Source organism: Mercenaria mercenaria, chromosome 11, assembly GCF_021730395.1.
Source record: "Mercenaria mercenaria strain notata chromosome 11, MADL_Memer_1, whole genome shotgun sequence".
Classification (NCBI taxonomy): Eukaryota; Metazoa; Mollusca; class Bivalvia; order Venerida; family Veneridae; genus Mercenaria; species Mercenaria mercenaria.
The window spans coordinates 40,768,160-40,788,399 of NC_069371.1; the positions used below are offsets into that span (position 1 = coordinate 40,768,160).

The 20,240-nt window shown below is 33.8% G+C and overlaps 2 protein-coding genes across 2 annotated transcripts in view; both read right to left on the minus strand.

Moving 5' to 3' along the window:
• Window positions 1-15,437, minus strand: part of LOC123532812 (uncharacterized) — a 28,810-nt gene extending 13,373 nt beyond the window's left edge. The window contains exons 1-3 of the mRNA XM_053517230.1: window positions 15,351-15,437; window positions 1,090-1,278; window positions 385-414 (exon numbers count right to left, since the gene is read on the minus strand). The gene's annotated coding sequence lies outside the window, so the exon portion shown is untranslated. The remainder of the gene's footprint in view (window positions 1-384; window positions 415-1,089; window positions 1,279-15,350) is intronic.
• Window positions 15,438-16,966: 1,529 nt separating this feature from the next.
• LOC123541908 (uncharacterized) lies at window positions 16,967-19,976 on the minus strand. Its single transcript, XM_053518050.1, has 3 exons — window positions 19,950-19,976; window positions 17,217-17,468; window positions 16,967-17,068 (listed from the first exon to the last, which is right to left on the minus strand). Exons 1-3 carry the CDS (start codon window positions 19,974-19,976, stop codon window positions 16,967-16,969), a joined length of 381 nt encoding a protein of 126 aa, XP_053374025.1.
• Window positions 19,977-20,240: the final 264 nt, after the last annotated feature.

Genomic DNA, 20,240 nt, shown 5'->3' on the forward strand with positions numbered 1-20,240 from the left:
TCTAATAAATTTAAAATAAAAACATTCGTGTACGAATTCTGAAAAGGGTTTCCCGGTTTTTAAAAAGACGAAATTATGGCGTTTTGAAATGTAAACAAAAAAAAAAACAATAACATAAAATGATGTCAGGACACTAAGTTTACAATGCAGTCGGTCGAGCGGTTACAGTATTTGTATTAACTTGTACTGAATGCATCGTTTCGTGGCCAGGTTAAATGCGAAAATTGGGTTTTTGCTCTAATATAAACAACTGGTTAAGCTAACAGTAAAAAAACGCAAAGGCATTCATGACTGAAAAATTCAACTGTCTCCATTTTTTTTTTATTATCGACGGAATTAAATATTTATTTTACACGTAGTATAAAATAACAGCAAATCATTTACCTATATCATCTCGTATTGTTTTCTGTTGTTCTGAAAATGAAAAATACTGGTGTGTCATATATGGAAAAACTTATTTCAATTCTCGCGGGTCTTAGATTTCATAAATCTAAAAGGGATTGTAATTCAGTGAATGAAATGGTCTGGTGCAATTATATATGACGCATTCAGTTCATAAAAACAGGATATAAGATTTTAATCATCAAAATTTATAAAGAAAAACTACAACTAATTTCCGCGCGTTTTACAATTCTGAAATCCATTTTGTCTTCCAAACAAAATCATATAGCTTCATATGTATGGGACTTTTAATAATCCGGAAATCCTTTTCTGCAGCTATTCATCTGATAGAGTTGTAATATGTACATAAACGCTAGTATATCAAAGCTTTGGATCATAAACAAATATATAATAAATCTGGTAGTAGTTTGACAGCGGGATATCGAAATGGGACAACTAAAATGGTGGAATTTAAAAATGCATATCACTGAAAATAGTTGAGTATTACATATACAGGATATTTCTAAAATGGTACCTTCTTTCAACGACTGAACATAAAATGTAATATGAGCGGCGTACAAACACTAATTAAGATGGAAAAATCTGGTGTTTGTAAACAAAAAATAATGTATTTTTGTCAAAAGCCTACAAGCCAGATATTATAATAATTGCTAAATGGTACATTGTAGAATACTCATGAGAAGTTACCATCTTGTCCAAACAGATAAGTTATAAGTCCCAGTGGATCAGTATCATCCTTTTCTCTCAGGTTATCTGTTTTTTCGTGTTTACCTCTGTCTGTTCCGCGGGGCCACACTTCATATCCTCTCGCGGACATTTTACTTCAAGACAGGAAATCTATCTCTTAATTATTCCTTTGTATGAGATTGTACCTACCTAAGTTAAGGAAAACGTCCAATAATTTTAATACATATAATAAAAGCAATTTTCGAAACTAAAGATGAAATAGGCACTTATTCTAACACTTTGTCTGAACAAAACCCCACAGAGATATTAAAAACATTCCAATGATCTGTCAAATAAAATAAATCTGAAATACTCACACGAAAATAGAAGTCTACCAAATGTTTATTATAACCAAGTGCAATCTCGTTTAATAGTTAAGGGCCTCTTATATACTTTTACTAAATAAGCCTCTATGCATTCGGTGTAAAATGCAAATTTTTGTTATGGTTTATTACTTTTTTTTCAATCTCATTTTACTTATGACTGATAACTAAAGCTAGATTTCTAAACAGAGACAGTGTAATAAGTAAGCTTGTGCTCTTATTCTAATTCGAGGTAAAATTATTTCAAAAAGTTGTTTGTTATTTTCTAAATATTATGACATTTTCTGGAATATGAAAATTGCCTCCTTACTGTATTTTATGAATTGAAATGCGATTAAAGCATTACATGCCTATGACTTCATATAGATAATTGCAAGGGCAAGACAATCAAGTTACATGACATAACAAACAAGTGAATGAAGTATTGCCATGCAATACAAAGTCCCCTACTGGAAGGCACCTAATTTTCTCTACTGCAGTATAACATAATGAACTGATATCTGTCAATGATGTATAAACAATATTGTACTACATATACAATATGTTATAACAACACACTTGGATTAAAATGTGCATATATAAAAACCCACAGTTCTTTTAATATTGAATTTTTTTGGCAGATTATAAAAATGTTATCATGTAAGTTATTTATAGTAACAACAAAGGGAAATTAATCTTTAAAAAAAAAAAAAAAAAAAAAAAAAAAATCTATATAATATAAGTCCACAAGAAACTCTTTACCAGGTAGAGATAGGTCAAAATACACCTAAAAATTGGATGTAACATGCATGCTATACCACAGAAAGTGGTCTCGATTTTTCTCTACCGTCAGTAATAAAAAGTTACAATAAAATCTATTTATAGTAACAACAAAGGGACGTAATTCTAAAAACAAGGGTGCCTCATGGTGGTGAACATTTGGTCCAAGTTACATCAAATCCCTCCATGCATGAAGAAGAAATGTTCCGTACAAAGTCATTCTTGAATTTGACCTTTGACCTCTAAATATGACCTTGACCTTAGACCTAGGGACCTGGTTCTTGCGCATGACATGTTGTCTCATCCAGGGGAATATTTGTGCCAACTGATATCTAAATCCTGCTTTGCATGACAAAGTTACAGACCGGACAGGAAAAAAATCCTCTTGACCTTTGATCTCAAAGTGTGACCTTGACCTTTAAGCTAGGGTACTGGGTGTTGCGCATGACACGTCGTCTCATCATGGGAAACATTTATGCCAAGTAATATTGTAATCCCTTGATGGATGACAGAGTTCTGGATCGGACAGGGAAAAAACCTTATTGACATTTGACCTCCAATTGTGACCTTGACCTTTGAGCTAAGGGTCTGGGCTTTGTGCACAACATGTTGTCTCATCATGGGGAACATTTGTGCCAAGTAATATTAAAATCCCTTCATGGATGGCAGAGTTATGGACGGGACAGGAAAAAAACTCTGTTGACCTTTGACCCCCAATTGTGACCTTGACCTTTGAGCTAGGGGTCCGGGATTTGCGCATGACACATCGTCTCATCATGGGGAACACTTGTGCTAAGTGATATTAAAATCCCTTAATGAATGTCAGAGTTATGGACCGGACACGAAACAGACCCTGTTCATGCTATGTTAACATTTGACTGCTAAGTGTGACCTTGACCTTTGCACTAGGGGTCTGAAAGTTGTGCATGACACATCGTCTTATTATGAGGTACATTTGTTCCAAGTAATATTAAAATCCCTTCATAGATGGGAGAGTTATGGACCGGACAGGAAAAAAGCCTTGTTGACCTTTGACCTCCAATTGTGACCTTGACCTTTAAGCTAGGGGTCCAGGTTTTGCGCATGACACGTCGTCTCCTGATGGGGAACATTTGTGCCAAGTACTATTAAAATCTCTTCATGGATGGGAGAGTTATGGACCGGACAGGAAAAAAGCCCTGTTGACCTTTGTCCTCCAATTGTGACCTTGACCTTTGAGCTAGGGGTCCGGGATTTGCGCATGACACATCATCTCATTATGGGGAACATTTGTGCCAAGTAAAACTAAAATCCCTTCAAGGATGGGAGAGTTGTGGACCGGACAGGAAAAAAGCCCTGTTGACATTTGACCTCCAATTGTGACCTTGACCTTTGAGCTAGGGGTCCGGGTTTTGCGCATGACACGTCGTCTCATCATGGTGAACATTTGTGCCAAGTAATATTAAAATCCCTTCATGGATGACAGAGTTATGGACCGGACACGAAATTGCGGACGGACGGACGGACGGACAGACGGACGGACGGAATGACGGAAAAGTGCATTCCTATAGTCCCCGAAACTGGTTTTCAACCAGTAGGGGACTAATAATACGAATATCTGATTGCAAAACAATTGAAAGCAAATACCTTTAACAATTTAAAATAATTATGAATTCATTTATTGTTGATATATGTATGAAGGTAAAAAAGAGCATTCAAATTATTTTATGATTAAGATATTCCTTTCTTGATAGATTGCAATGTAGGACGTTTTAGATTTGTTGAAAACAAGATCAGGATGTTGCATAAATCACAACGTTAGATTGAAATAACCTTTAACAAGGGAAATATATTATAAATTTTCCCGTTTTGCGTCAAATTCATTTATATGATCATTATTTTCATCTCGAATATCTCCTTTTCGCAAGAATCGAAGAAGCAACATTGCGTTTATGGATTGTTGATTGATGCACATAAATACTTACCGTACAAATACACAAATCAAAAGCAGCCTGTAAAATTTAGTTTTTATATCTACATTTATATTACTACTGAGTAATATTTTGTGCATAATCATTGCAGTCACATTGTACAGGAATTCTTTATAGCATTTGTACTCTACTAGTTTATACTACAAAGCCAATGACAGGAAACATAATATTTACCTTAGTTATTTCAATACCCGTTTATCTCTTGAAACAGAATTTACGTGTAAAACTTTTTCCCATTTAATTAACAACATTTATTTCAGAATATGGGATTGTAGTTTCCAATTCATGAAGGAGAAAGTAATGCAAACCTTGTTGCAGACTTTACATTGTTACGAAAGTCATATCTCTGCTCAGCTCTTATTCCAGATACACAAGCAGATATTATACAAGACTCAAAAAGTAACGTAATTATATCATATGAGAAATGTATGTGGTTTTAGCATTGTAAATGATGGGAAAATATAGCGAGTATCATCATATACTATGTATGTTTCTCAATTATTACAACTTTTTGTCATTGTCTTCAGCATTTATTCTAAATTGCGTCAATAGCTTGCCAAATTTTACAATTGAAATTCCGATTTGGTCTCGAAGACAGTTTAGGGACATGGTGTATCAAAACCTGTTTGTCTTAGATATGGCGCTCTGCTGCCAATCGTTTTGTTTAGCAAGCTTATGACCTAAGAGTGTTTTGAGACAAACATGATGGTTGGTTTTCAACATTTTTTACATTTCTGTTACATTAATGTGTGCAATTTTGAAATAGAAAGAGGCGATGGTTAAAATCGAGGTTTGTTATACCATTCACTGGTTTAAACTCCTCAAAGGTGCTTTTGCCATTGAGCGTTCAAAGGCGGGACCCACCTGGGTCATTTTGTAATTGTTTAAATGTAACTGAAAACAGCGTTTTCGCTACGTATAGGTGTAAAGAAAATAATATTTCTTAACCAAGGATCATACAGTATACTAAAATGTTTGATTATCTTAAACAATGAACTTTAATCATTTAATCAGCCCTTCCCCCCCCCCCCACCTCCCCTCCCCGAAAAATTCCCTCCAACACCTCTACCGCCGCCCCCCACCCCCACACCCTCCACACACACAGACACCGCCATTTCTATCAAAAACCCATCGTTATAATCTTAAACAAATTAAATACACATCTTGTTCGATTTCGGAAGCAATCTGTCTGCTATATCTTTCTTTTACAGTTTCTATTTATGGCGAATCTACTTTGCAGTGGAAGGCTCTGGCTGTTTTGCTGTGCTTCCGGGAAATCTACCCTTAAGTTATTCTGTTTTCATGACATAGAATGCAAATAAATTTTTAAAAACTTCTCTATATATTCAGTTAGTCGCAATGAAAACTGAAAGCTGTACACTTTTAACATTCTGCAAAATAATATACAAAATGTTGAGGAAAACTCTATAAATACCTTCTATACTTATGGCTATCATTAAAAGAGATTGTATCTTTCTTTCAAAATATAGATGTAAAGTAAAAAGGCTTTGAAATACATGCAGATGTCCGTATATTTCTCAAAAATCGTGAGAACTTCAATCAATAGGAGATAAATACAGTCAAACCTGTGTTAAAGACCACCTTTGAACAGAGACCACCTGACTCTAAAGACTGCATGTTTTGTTTCCCATTTTAACATTTACAGTGTATTTTAACCTGTTAATAAAGACCACCTCCCAATAAAGACCACATTTTGGCTTTCCCAAGAGTGGCATTCATAGACATGTTTGATTGTACCTATCTACAAGAAAGCCATTAGCATTCGCTATCAATCATCATTGTGACTAAGATCTAAGATCCTTAAGGTACTTCTGTACGTTTTGATAAACCGAAAGTAATGGCATAATGTCATTTATCCAGATAACGTAGAATAAAGACTGGACTCGGTAAACGGAAACGAAAATATTCTTTATGAATGAATGGCATTAACCTTTGGGTAAATTTATTAAAACGGCAACCTTATTATCTTTCAAGCGATAAGTTATGATATTAAAAAGTTTGACATTTCAACTATTTCCAAATAATGTCTTAAAACCCGCTTGAATTTTGCGGATTTCTTTAATCATGGGCAAACACCTTGAAAACAAGTAAACGGACATGTACATAAGTTTCATTAAAACCTACATTTTAGAAACAAAATCTATTTGCGAAAATAGTGATTTTCTATAGACTTCAATTATGAAACTTGCGTGAGATCCATTTTTTTTTCAGACAAAGCTAGCGAAAAATCAAGCACATGTCCCTATATTTTTTATTTGCCGAGTCAAAGTCTAAATATAATTCTTCATTGTAGAAAATATTGTGACCCAAACATGCAGAATATACCTTAAGAGTTAACACGTGTGCGTTGATATCTGTATGCATAATAGGTCAGGTACAATGAAAATAACAATCCTTTTTGTACTACATTTACAAGTATTACTGTTGACGAAAAACCCAATTATAGACTTAAGGTAAACTGATATTTCAAATGAAATGTATAAACTGAAACTCCTACACTGAAGAGCAAATCTATATCCATTGATAACACATTTTGTATTTTAGAGACCCAAAAATGGTGACATTATCCAGCTCTTCAAATATTTGTTTTTAATTCTTTATTGTCTATCAATACAAATATATAGAATACCTAGATGTTTGTGTATAACAAACCTGAATATATATTATATTGATTGTAAATTTAATCGTTATTACGTTGTGTTTCAGTTATCCATTGTTCGAAACATCTGTCACGCGTTTGATGAGTAGCTGCACTCAAGCGGAACCACATAATATACAGACGGTCGATGTCAAAGAAAGGAACCGTGTTATTTATACAGATATTGCGTACGTTTAATTGAAATATGTAATACGTTGCAAATAATGCATAAAGACATATATACACATAGAAAGATCAAATAAAGTGCCATAATCGAGGGGAATTGATGAAATGTAGACAAAAATGAGCAAGGATCTTATGGTTATATAACTACAACAAATGTTTTCTTTTGATAAATAAATTACAATAGTGTACACACAAGTTAAATATGAGACTACGAATGTCGGACGACAGCCGCCGGATAACATGCGATCAAAGCATCTTTCTGATTTTTTAAGAAAATATAGAGGGAAAACTGCAAAGAATTTTATTTCTGTCTCCATTTACAATTTATTGTTAATCTCAAAGAAAAATACAAACAAAAAACCAATTCGTAGAAAAATATATGAGTAGAGCCGTTCAGTCATTTTCGTTTAGGGCCGTAGAAAAAAATCTTGATTTCAGTTATTCCGTTTTGTTTTGAAAATAGAAATAGTTTCAATGTATTCAATTTATTATAAATGTCATAGTTCTTGTTCAATTTTAACGGAGTAAAACTAAAAGGCTTCAGTCAGAGATCCTCAGTTAATTTGATGTCGCATTAACAATATATTTGCCCCTTAAATATCATATTCAGGGAAAAATGCATGTAAAACGAAACAAGATCCTAAATAAAAGTCCTGATAAATAATGTTATTGTTTACCATCTTGTGTTGAATTAATACAAATATTTCTATAAAAGAATCCTATTAGGAAATAAGATAAATTATTACTAAAATGTATACCTATCTTATTTTTCGTCGATGAAAACCTTATGTAACTTTTACAAAATTAAAAATGGCCGACCAAACAAAATCTCGTTTTGACACGTATACCATTACTCATAACCGTCAGACAGATATCGACGACCAAAAAGGCCGCGCAATATTATTAGATATTTTACGAAATGCATAACAGTATCGGTAGGAACACATGTAACAATTTTTACTCATAAAAAGACAAAATTCTATTTATTTTATTTCAACTTAGGAACATTTAATTTTTTAAAGTAAAAACCCCGATTGTACGACCTTGAAGCGAGACATCCGGAACATGCGCTCTGCACGTCGTCTGGGTGTGGTGAACATTTGTGTCAAGTTTCCTTGAAATCCTTCAAGGGGTTCAAGAGTTACAGAGCGGACACGAAATTGCTAACGGACAGACGGACGGACGGACAGACAGACGGACAGACGGACACCAGCGTCATAACATAATACGTCCCTTCGGGCGTATAACCAGGTAATCATAATAGTTAGACATGGTGAGATATTCCTTTCAAGATCATACGGTAAATATGCAGACTAATTTATCTAATCCATCAATACCCTTGTCTAGCAGACACAAAGGTGACCACAGTTAATTGATACGTTCTGTATTTTAGAGCGGATGATTTAAATATTTAACTCCATTATGTTTCAAAGTAATCGGAAATCTTTAGCAACTTTAACTTTTTTATTTGACTTTGAATAATATGGTATTTTGCTTAATATATATATTCACTTTTTTCCCTTGTTTATTCGATTGATAATTACATGTATGTATGTTTATTTACATTTTATTGATTATCAGTTATTTATTTGTCATATTTCCTAGTTAGTTCCCACAAGAATGCTTACATTATTTACTCATTCATTTCGACTGTTTCATGTATTCATTCCTACATTCTTTCATTGAATCATTCAATCAATCAATCTTTCAATTAACAGTTGATTTTGTTATTCATTCAGTCATTCTTCCCAAGTGTCTATTTCTTTAATAAAATTTAGTATACAAATATTCGTTTAAAGAATGACTTATTTTTCAGTCGATCAATCAGTCAATTAGTCAGTCTATCAATCAATCTATTCATCACACATTCATTCAGAAAATTTATTGATTTGTACTCAGAATATTCAGGTCAATCTTATAACTTTTGATTTCCTATCATTTGTAAATTTCATTCATTCCGCAGTTAAGTCAGTCAGTCAGTCAGTCATTTATTTATATTCATTTAATTAATTTTCGAAATATGCATATAATGAGTCAATCATTCACTCAAACAATCAATCAGCCATTCAATCAGTCTGTCATATAATACTTTATAAACATTGTCAACCCCTGCTTAGCAGATCAAGGGGTGCCCACCATAGGGATAATCTGGGTCCCTGATACATAATGTTAAGTGGGGGGGGGGGGGGGTGTATGACCAGAGCGGATGTTTCAGAATGCCTCACAAGGGTCCCGTTTCCAGTTTGAGGTTACCCCATAGGTTAATCTCATCCAGTTTACGTTGAATAAAATTTGTATAACTACTTTGTTATTCAATTACTTCCCTTATCTGCATCAAAATCTGAAGAAATCATAGCCATCACGCCTGACATGTCCGATACACAGTTGTAGTTTTGTTCATGTATCATATTTAACAAATTTAATTTCAAGTAAATGTAAGTTATAAAGTTTTTTGGAATTTACGTTGAATGAAATTTACCTGCATTTGAAATATACTTAAAATAAGTTTACTTCAAATTTACTTGCACTAAAATCGAATTATATTTTACACATGAAATCTAAGAAAATTTAATTTAGAAGTAAATTCCAATTTTCATGCAGTATTCACTGTTTCCATGGCAACCGTCCATTTTAACAAGTGACAACCATGTAGACAATAATTCCATCATATCTTAGAACAAAAACTTTCCGTACTTACACGGGTCTGGGGCACTTGTCCTTAATTTACAGTATTTCTGTTAAGAGTTAACTTAAGGAGGAATTATCAGTATCTGACATATTTAACACATGATACGTATCATTTGATTATATAATATTCTATAAATAGTACTACTGTCAAGTTATTACGTACTCTACATTATATTTCCATACTTGTTTATGTAGTGAGATGTTTCAGTGAGAAGTAAAACAATATATGTGCTTGTTTTTAAAAGGTATGGAGGGAGAAATTAAATTCACTTTCATCAATATATTGATTTGTTGTAGAAAAACAATATAGAAACAGAAGCACTGTCAAATCATTTAGCACCTTTAACAATACGGTATATTTCCATACTTGTCAAACAGTGAGATATTTCCGTGACAACACTTTAAAATATGTGACCACTGTATTTGGTTGCATTTAAAAGAATGTAGAAAGAAATTGAATGTATTGATTTGCTTAAACTGTGGTGTATTACCCTGAAGATTGTTTTACTTCTGTCCACTAAGAAATCATCTGAAATATACATTACAAAATCTATGTTACTGTTCCATCATGAATTGATGTAAATATCAAGTTAATTTCGATACTAATAAGACACACTATTTCCACAGTTTGTTCAGTTTTATGAAATGCGATAAGCCAATATGAGTAATAAAGCCAAAAACCAGTGACAAATGCATTATATCTATTTAATGCAGTTTAACGTCTCACCGACATAATTATAGATCATATAGTGACTTTCCGACTTTTGACCGTAGAGGTGATCCAAGGTGCTCCTCAAGTCATTATTGCAGGCATTAGGGTAGAATTATCGACCTTCCAGAAGCTAGCTGAATGACTTCCTTACATGAAATAATTTTATACTGCAAGCGGGGTTCTGAGCCTATAGCGGTAAGAGCAAGTGATTAAAAGAATAAAAAGACTTGTTTTTCTTTAATATAATTTGAAGTGTGTACCGTGTGTAAGCATTACAGAATGATACAACAGATCTTAAAAACTCGAAGCATGTGTTTCATAAATGTGTTCCACATAACTATGAAAGAATTTCTTCATATTACTCTTTCTAGGTCTCTATAAGTTTAAACTCATTTTCAAAAATATACTATATTCCATAAGCTTGAAAATATTTGTTTTTATAAAACTCTGCCAAAATTACACACAACATTATTCTGATGATAATGTATCATATGTTAATGTTAATAAAGTTTGAAAAAATAGCCGTCTATACATGGCTGACTCTAATTAGTTTTAGGGGGCTTCTTTGGTCGAGTGGTAAAGGTCGCTGGCCACTCACTTAACCGATGTGGATTCGAAACCTCGCTTGGGGTGTAGATTTAAGCTGGGCTGTTGTATTTTTCACATCATCTCATTTACAAACTCGGTCACAATGATTGATTGATTTCTTGATATTTTCGTCAATTTTTAAAAAAAATTGTTTGACTGGACTAGATCGACACATTCCAAACGAATATTGAATGCACATGCATGTGTATGTGTAACAACCTATACTTTTATCAGCTATATTCTTTTTCCACTGGTATTTGTTCAAATTACTGAGAATAAAATACTTGAATAAAAGAATTAAAAAATCAAGAGCTGTCCGTAAGACAGCGCGCCCGACTTTTCTCAGTGCTTGACTCTGAATTAGAGCTTTGCCAGTAAAAAAATTCCAAGTCATAAAGGGACATAACTCTGTCAAAATCATAATCAGAGTTATGGGAATTGTGTCTCCTGGTGTAGACTTTGATAGTGAATAACAATTTAGAGTTTCAAGTCAAAAGTTTTAATAGTAACGGAAATATTTGACTTTTAACAATACGTTAAAAAGATGCAAAATTTTGTCAAAATTCAAATCAGAGTTATGGGGATTGTTTCTCCTGGTGTAGGCTGTGATGGTAAACTAGTATTTCAAGTTTCAAGTGAAAAGCTTTGATAGTAACAGAGATATTTGACTTTATCGAAATCTTTAACCAAAAGTACTAAGTTAAAAAGGGGCATAATTCTGTCAAAATTCAATCAGAGTTATGGGAATTGTGTCTCCTGGTGTAGACTTGGATTGTAAACAACTATTTTGAGTTTCAAGTAAAAAGCTTTCATAGTAACAGAGATATTTGACTTTATCAAAAAATGTTTTAAAAATTCTAAGTTAAAAAGGGGCATAATTCTGTCAAAATTCAAACCAGAGTTATGGGGATTGTTTCTCCTGGTGTAGACTTTGATGGTAAATAAGTATTTTAAGTTTCAGGTCAATAGTTTCGATAGTAACAGAGATATTTGGCTTTATCAAAAACTTTAACCAAAATTTCTAAGTTGAATAGGGGCATAATTCTGTCAAAATTCAAAGCAGAGTCATGCGGATTGTTTCTCCTGGTGTAGACTTTGGTAGTAAATAATAATTTTAAGTTTCAAGTCAATAGCTTTGATAGTAACAGAGATATTTGACTTTATCAAAAACTTTAACCAACGGCGACGCCGACGCTGGGGCGAGTGCAATAGCTCTACTTTTTCTTCGAAAAGTCGAGCTAAAAATGAAATGCTACATTAATGTAATCAATATGGAGATGGTAAACACCAAGCTCTGGACCTCTTGTCAGTGTCGAAACAGTAGCTAATTTTTATGCCCCCAAAGGGAGGCATATAGTTTTTGAACCGTCTGTCTGTCGGTCTGTCCGCAATTTTCGTGTTCGGTCCATATCTTTGTCATCCATGAATGGATTTTCAAATAACTTGGCATGAATGTGTACCACAGTAAGACGACGTGTCGCGCGCAAGACCCAGGTCTGTAGCTCAAAGGTCAAGGTCACACTTAGACGTTAAAGGTCATATTTCATGATAGTGCAATGATGGGCATGTCCGGTCCATATCTTTGTCATTCATGCATGGATTTTAAAATAACTACGCATGAATGTGTGGCACAGTAAGACGACGTGTCGCGCGCAAGACCCAGGTCCGTAGGTCAAAGGTCCTAAACTCTAACATCGGCCATAACTATTCATTCGAAGTGCAATCGGGGGCATGTGTCATCCTATGGAGACAGCTCTTGTTTTCTCAATAATTACCGTGATAAGTAATTGATAATTGAATGCATTAATGTGGTTCAAATAGAATAATTTTTGCATAAATGTGTAAGTGTAAATAAATATATTTTCAATATCCTTAACTTTTGGAACACCACCGGAACCGTGCAGGTTGTACGGTAATACATGTCATACAAAATGTAAAAAAGAAACACTTCCATTTACACACAATAACTGCTTGTATATGATAACCCGTTAATAGTCATTTCCTTCAAAATACTCTCTTTTCGAAAAAAGAAAAAATACTATTAATTAAAATTGTACGGCAAAAGATACTATTTAACTGGTACATAGCAATTACTAAATAAAGTTTGTGAAATTGATATTATGATAACGTTATGTTGGCTGAAAATAGGCAGAAGTAATCCGGTTGTATTGTAGTTGCTTTTGAACAGAATTTTTAAGGTTTAAAGAAGTTGTACAAATTTCGCGTGTAAGATCAGGTATGATTGAATGAGGGTTTTTTTTTAAAAGTCCATAAATACCGGTAATAATATACTGCAAAATTACACACTGGGATATCAGGTTACCCCAAATCACTTTATGGCATTGAAAAAGTATTCATATGCATTAGGGCGGCAAGTACAGCGCTTATTATGACGCTAACTGATAAATGAATACAGTCTATACAATTCAATTTGACGCTCCTTATGTAATATCTAAAAATTATATTCATGACACTATTTTCTTTGCTGTCTAGCTATGTGTAGGAAAGAGAATAAATGGATGCAAATTGCTTTGTTATAATGAGAAGGGACGTCATAGTGTTGGTGCTAAACAAAAATATATATTTTCTTCTTTAAGTACATTAAATTATATTAAATTAAGACATCTGAAACAGTTTTCCTAGTTGTCTTTTTCACAGATGTTTGTTTAATTTCTCAGGATCCTATGTATATATTTACTTGAAGACAATTTTAGTCACATTTTAAATGTTTTTATCAAATTTGATAAACTGTTTCACACACGTGGTGGAAATATAAAATTACGACAAAATCTTGCATTTTGATGACGTTGAGTAATTATCATAATCAAGAAAAACGATTTATTTTGTTTCTACATAACTTTATTCTGATACTTCAGCCTCTCAAATATAGATGGGAAAACAATTCAACCTTGAAATAATTTTGGGCGCATATATTCCGTGCTTAAATAATTTCTTCATTTGATCGGTTGATTTTAAAACAAATGTTAAACATAAATGAAACAGGAACTATTTATGATAGCTGCCTGCGTTGTATTGTGATAAATTTAAACTGAAGTTGGGACAGACAGTTTTGTTCGCCAAAATATTTTTTGACAATGACATTGCAAAATAATTTATCCAAACAATGTAGTTTTTATGATTTGTAGTTTTTGTGATAAAACGTTTCTACACAAGAATACGTCCGCCAGAAGGGTAAACGTCACTTTTACGATAACAAGAGGTTTTACTTTTACTGCTCCTACACGGTGTACCTTGATCCTAGATTATGATATATTTTTTTACATTATTATGATTCAATGTAGTAAATTGAGCTAGTCTATAATGATTTTAACAGTATTCCTCCTAAACAATCTCTAGAATAGACTTGCTTTTGTCTCTATGAAATGGAATAATTAGACCAAAAAAAAGGAGGACAAAATGTAGAAATATCTTTATCTGTAACAAGGGTTTTCCTTTATTCCCTTAAAGGTAAGGTAAAAACAAACTCCGAGGGTGGTAATATGAACTATTTTAAATTTTCAAAATATCTCGATTAGTTTTGAATTTATCATCAAAAAACTTCTTAGATGGGTTATTTTCACCCAATTTTTACTACAAAATGTTTCAAAATTCAGCTTTTACTTATCATTAAACTTGAAGGATATCTTAGTTAGCACAAAAGCGACATTTCCATACAAAACAAATTGTAAAGTTTCTAAAAATATTGTTCCTGGCGCTGTGATTTTGTCCAAATTATACAATAGGAAAACGCATTTTTAGTCATAACACTGATGTTACTAAAGATATTTAAAAATTTAGAAATTCAAAAAGATTCTACCACCACCCCTGAAGACATAGTTTTTATCTAGATAATGAAAGCCCTGGTTACGGATTAGGTATATCAAACAGCATTGTCTATATTTAGTACGGAAATATATACAAGGGCAGTTTTTCTACTTCTTAATTTTTATGTCTTATAATTATGATTATTCATTTTTATCTGTACAATTTTATATATCTAATATATCTAAAAATGTACACGTCGTAATGTTTCGACTACAAAAGGCGAAATTATACGGTTTTTTTTAAATTTCAATGGAAATACTCTAATATGTTTAAGTCAACATTTTTTTACATGTTAGATATAACATGTAAAGAATCCGATTACATTTGTTTCCAAAATAACACTTTCAATGTTTAAACGAAACATGACCATTTTCAAGACCTTAGAGTTAAACAACTTCCTGTATGTAAAGAATAAATACTTTTGACGAAGTAAAATATAATTAAACTATTACAATAAAATAATAGTAAATATCAAAATTTAAATTAGCCAGTATAGTTACTTAACCAAATACCTTGTTTTGTTTTTGTCCATGAAATCCTTTTCCAACTATTAGAGAATTAAAATGGCCGACATGACAAAGCCTCGTTTTGACACGTATTTTATTCATTATCGATCCAAGTTACAACAGGCCAAGCAAAAACAGTTGAGGTACTATTGTTAAGCTAAGATACCTTACGTTGATTAATTATCGTTCGTTTATATGCTTTTACTACGGAAGAGCATTAGTGCCAGGTGTATGTTATTTATCAACTCGAAAGTTTGAGTTATTAACTCGAAATTTCGAGTTACTAAGTCGAAATTTTGAGTTATTAAGTTACTAATTACAATTGTTTACGTTGATGTATAGGTCCTGGCCAAGATTAGGTACCTGGTGTATCCATCGAGTAGCCCTACAGGGTCATATGATTAAGATGACCGGGCAGCGTTTGCTCATAAAAAATATCACTATTTAAACCATGTTTGAGTCTGGAAGGATTTCGACCTAGTTTGAGCCCATATGGCAAGGAAATATAGACATACCCTACATGAACGTGTAGTATTGATTGAGTCTGACCAAGATTGGGTACCTGGATAGATCGAGATTGTGAAGAGAGGTCAAAGAAGGTGACCGGGAAGTATTCAAACTTAGAATATTTCACTAGTTTGAGCATATCTGGAAAGTTTTCGACCTAGTTCGAGCGCCAACCACCTGAACATACTATACATGTAAATGAAGGTATATATCCTGGATACAGTTTGAAATCTGGAGTAGCTCTAGAGGCTATGGGGTAGGTCATACATTGTTGTATGGTTTTATATGTTCAAGTCGCTACATGTTGGGTATAATATATTGATGTGTAGATAGATGATTCCACTTCGAAGAGTCAGAAGTCGTCCATTACAAATTTGGCCTTTGACAGACGGACAGACGTTCAAATTTTGCGAATAAAAGGGCAAGATACGAAGGCGAAATTTTGTGTTATTAACTCGAAATTTCGAGTTACTAAATCGAAATTTCGAGTTAGTATCTCGAAATTTCGAGTAAATAAATAAAAGCACTTGGCACTTATGCTCTTCCGTATTTTACTCATGATCTTAATAAGAAATACTAATGTGCTCATTTCTTAAAAAAATATATAAGATAATAATTATAGATGTTGTGTGAAATTAAGTAAACAGTTGAGGTTCCGCAAAGTGCACCATGTTCATAAACTAACATTATGTTTATATGTATTAGAAAGAGGTGAACTTTCTCTCAACATTTTGATTACCTTACCAAAATTTATATCAGACTACATAAAATATTTATGCACATGCACAATGTTTGACATGCTTACATGAAGAGTGAACAGAACAGTGTAAGAACAGAACTGGAACGGTTTTATATTGTCAGTATTCATTTATCATAACAATATGTGAATAAATCATGTTACAAACATATATTACAAATGAGTCTACGACACCTTCGTCAAATACCACACTTTGCCGAATCCGACACTTCGCCAAATACGACATGGTCGAAACTACCAACTCGTCGAATTTGGTCGAAAGTTCGTCGAAAAACTCGGAAAAGGAGTACTTACAATATTCAACTAGTAAAGAAAGCGGAAACACTTTTATTAAACGACTGTGCTTGATTCTCTTAGTTCAGTATCTTATATTATATGCGATTCCTCTCAGAAATTCTTCAGACGATCGTTTCCCAAAGTCCTGCACCACTCTTTGTAGCTTCTCGTTCATCTTTTTGATCTGAAATAAAAGGTTAAAAGAACCATAACATATTCAGTCTTGAACTGATTTCGACACATTTAGTTATAAAGTTGTGGGGTTATTGGAACATACTCCAGCAAACCGAGGCTGAAATTTTCCAACTTGCTATTAAGTGAATTTAACTCACCTTTGGTCTCGCTTCCTGGAGAGCTCCGTCACCAATCAGTTGCTGAATAACCATTTCCGTTCTAGCGTGTTCCCCTTGCAGTGTATCAATAAACTCGTATATGTTTGGATGGAACTTGTCCACTATTGACTTGAATCTCCGATGCCAGCCTTCCAAATGGTTGTTGGTTCTTGGCTCATCTGACAGTGTCCTGCTGTTTACGTTCCAAAGTTGTGGTGGGAACATAGGTGGTCGCACGTGACGCTTGAATACCTGAAATGTTTTGTGTCACTGTTTAATTAAAGTGTATTTATTTATTTATTTATTTATTTATTTATTTATTTATTTATTTATTTATTTATTTACCATTGTACCATCAGGTTTCTGTTTGCTAACATATCTGAAGCTAAAATTATGATTATTTGTCACTTACCCGCAGGCTTCTCCGGTCGAATCCAAAAGAACTTTGTTCACCAAATAACACGTTTCTAATCAATTATGGCTATTCGTGCATTTAATTAACGGTAAACTTAACTTATTGTTAATGCCGATAATATAATCAATTTTCATCATCAATTTCAAAGGGAACAATATCGACCAAGTGTCGTACTTTGTATGAAAAGTAGACACATTGTCGTATCCGGCGAAGTTAATATTTAAAACTTTACTTGAGGAAAATGCAGTTCATAGTTTTATGCAAAGCACAACTAAAATAAAAAAGAAGAACGAAAGAGCAACATGATAAAATAGTTCCAAAGATGGAATCCGCAGTAATCAAGGTTTTAGAATGCTGAATTTTCCATTAACCTATGGTGGCTGATTTCTGCCATCTCGTTCTGGCGTGTTGGGAGACGCCAACACGCCAAGACGACAAGTGAACGCGCCAAAACGACAAATATGGATTTTGTCGTCTTGGCGCGTATAATTGTCGTCCTGGTGTCTTGGCGTCTTGTCGCCCTGCAAACGCGCTAAAACGCCAGAACGCCAGGACGACAACTTCCCAATTTAGCGTGTTGGCGCCCCCGCCAGAACGACAAATGCCTTGTTTGTAGTCTTGGCGCGTATAATTGTCGTCCTGGCGTTCTGGCGCCCTGCAAACGCGCCAACACGCCAGAACGAGATGGCAGAAATCAGCCACCATATTAACCATTGACGCTGTTGAAAAGATACTCATGACACGTTCGTGAACATACCTTTCAGGGATTTTGAGCTATAGTTTAGCTAAATTTCAATGTATTTATCTACTTGAAAAAAACGTTTTTTGGTCTTAGTCTATATTGTAGACTTTTTTTATTCGGACCATGCTGATGCATACCAAATTCCATGAATTAGGTGACAGTAAACGAAGAGCATTCCAGAGATCACAACGCTCAATTGGCTGCAGTTGTTTACATACGTCATGTTGTTATATGAAAACCTGACATTTTCCCGAAGTTGATCATGGAAAGCGTGCACTGTGGTGATACGTCGAATGCTTGTTATTCCTACAGTCGCCGTAAGGTGGCGATTTTGACGTTCCAGATGTTGGTACTCAGTATTCAATATAGAATCAAATGAATCAAGGTGAAAGAAAGAAAAAAGAAAGAAAAGCACTGTAAATATAGATAATAAATACAAACATTGGGTTATTTATAGTAGGTATCGGGGTCTTCGATCTCAAAACATTTTAACACCCCCAATGTACTTTATATCCAGACGCTAAGTACATAATCGCAGATTATTCTATAAGTACAGGTACATTTGCTTCTTGGCTTGATTTTACATGCTTTGTTATACGTGCAATGCCACGTTAAGTTTCATAAATTTCGGTTAATTACTTTTGAACAATATAAGGGGGGTCGTTAACATGTCAAGACACACTAGTATGTCTTTTAAAGTTATATTTTCAATATTTAAACGTGCAATCATCGTTGTTGACCTAAGCATATCTTTAAGCTTATACGTATTTAAAGCAAACAAAAATTGTCATTTGATATGATATCAAACTGAAATGCCGACAATAGGAACGTTATCATGAGAAGGAATCATATTGCATTTCTAATTCATGTATTAATAATGTTTTGTGAACCTTATAAATTGCATACCTGTACACTGAGGTAAATGCTATTGATTACATATTGGAAATTTTGGTTGACATGTTTCACGTTTTGACCTATTTTACAATGAGCTCCACATGTTTTGTGGACAAGGTAATATTAAAGTAAAAAACATCTACCCGAAATATAACTTGAAAATGTTTTGATCCTTAAAAATCCAAAAGGTCAAAAAAGTTAACTTTGAATGATATATCTATTTCATGACAGTATGAATAAATTCACTTCACAGTGGTGTTGTTCTGTTAGTTTTGTCCAAATACCTTGAAACTTTTGCAATATATATCCACCAAATACCCTTCCTATTATTGAACAATAGAGCATTTAACAAACTATCAAAGGTCATACATTTATAACGGTTAAATACGGTGTTCCGTTGGGGCCATCGCAGTTTCGCGTTGTCGTCCTAGGGGGTATTTTCTACTTATTCTGAACAACTCCGTATATAAATATTATGGGTCTGTCGGGTATGAACCTTGAAGGTACAACGAAAACGGTCCGCAACAGGGAAGTCACAGACATTAGGCATATCACCATCCCAGACCCGAAACAACCGCATACACGGGTAAAACAACGCAAAGACTTTTTACACGTGATGGTGTAGCAATAACTGTAGTTGTTGCGGTAAGTGCCAGTTACCCTTAGTGCTGATACCCGTTACCTTCAGTGTATGTGTGAAATATGTCATAATTGGAGTCGGAGATTGTTGCCTTTGGTGTCACTGACAAAGTTATCTTAAGTGCAGGTTGCTTTGGGTGTCAAAAATTGTTACTCTTAGTGCATGGTGTTACCTTTAGTGCAGATGTTACCGTTATGGTTGTTACATGATAACTTCATGTACAGGGATGTTTCCGTTGGCTTTGGTCTCATTTCTGTTTTCACCTAGAATAGCAAGTCAATCTGGAACATAGTGTCTCCACCAACCCCCCCTCTAACACACACACACCTACAC

Bases quoted from the DNA above. Each gene is read 5' to 3' on its own strand.
- LOC123541908 (XM_053518050.1), bottom strand. From the start codon at position 19,976: ATGACATATTTCACACATACACTGAAG. The intron at 17,469-19,949 runs GTAACGGGTATC...AAAACATTTCAG, and splicing joins ATTTCACACATACACTGAAG to GTATTCAAGCGTCACGTGCG. The intron at 17,069-17,216 runs GTGAGTTAAATT...CTTTTATTTCAG, and splicing joins TCCAGGAAGCGAGACCAAAG to ATCAAAAAGATGAACGAGAA.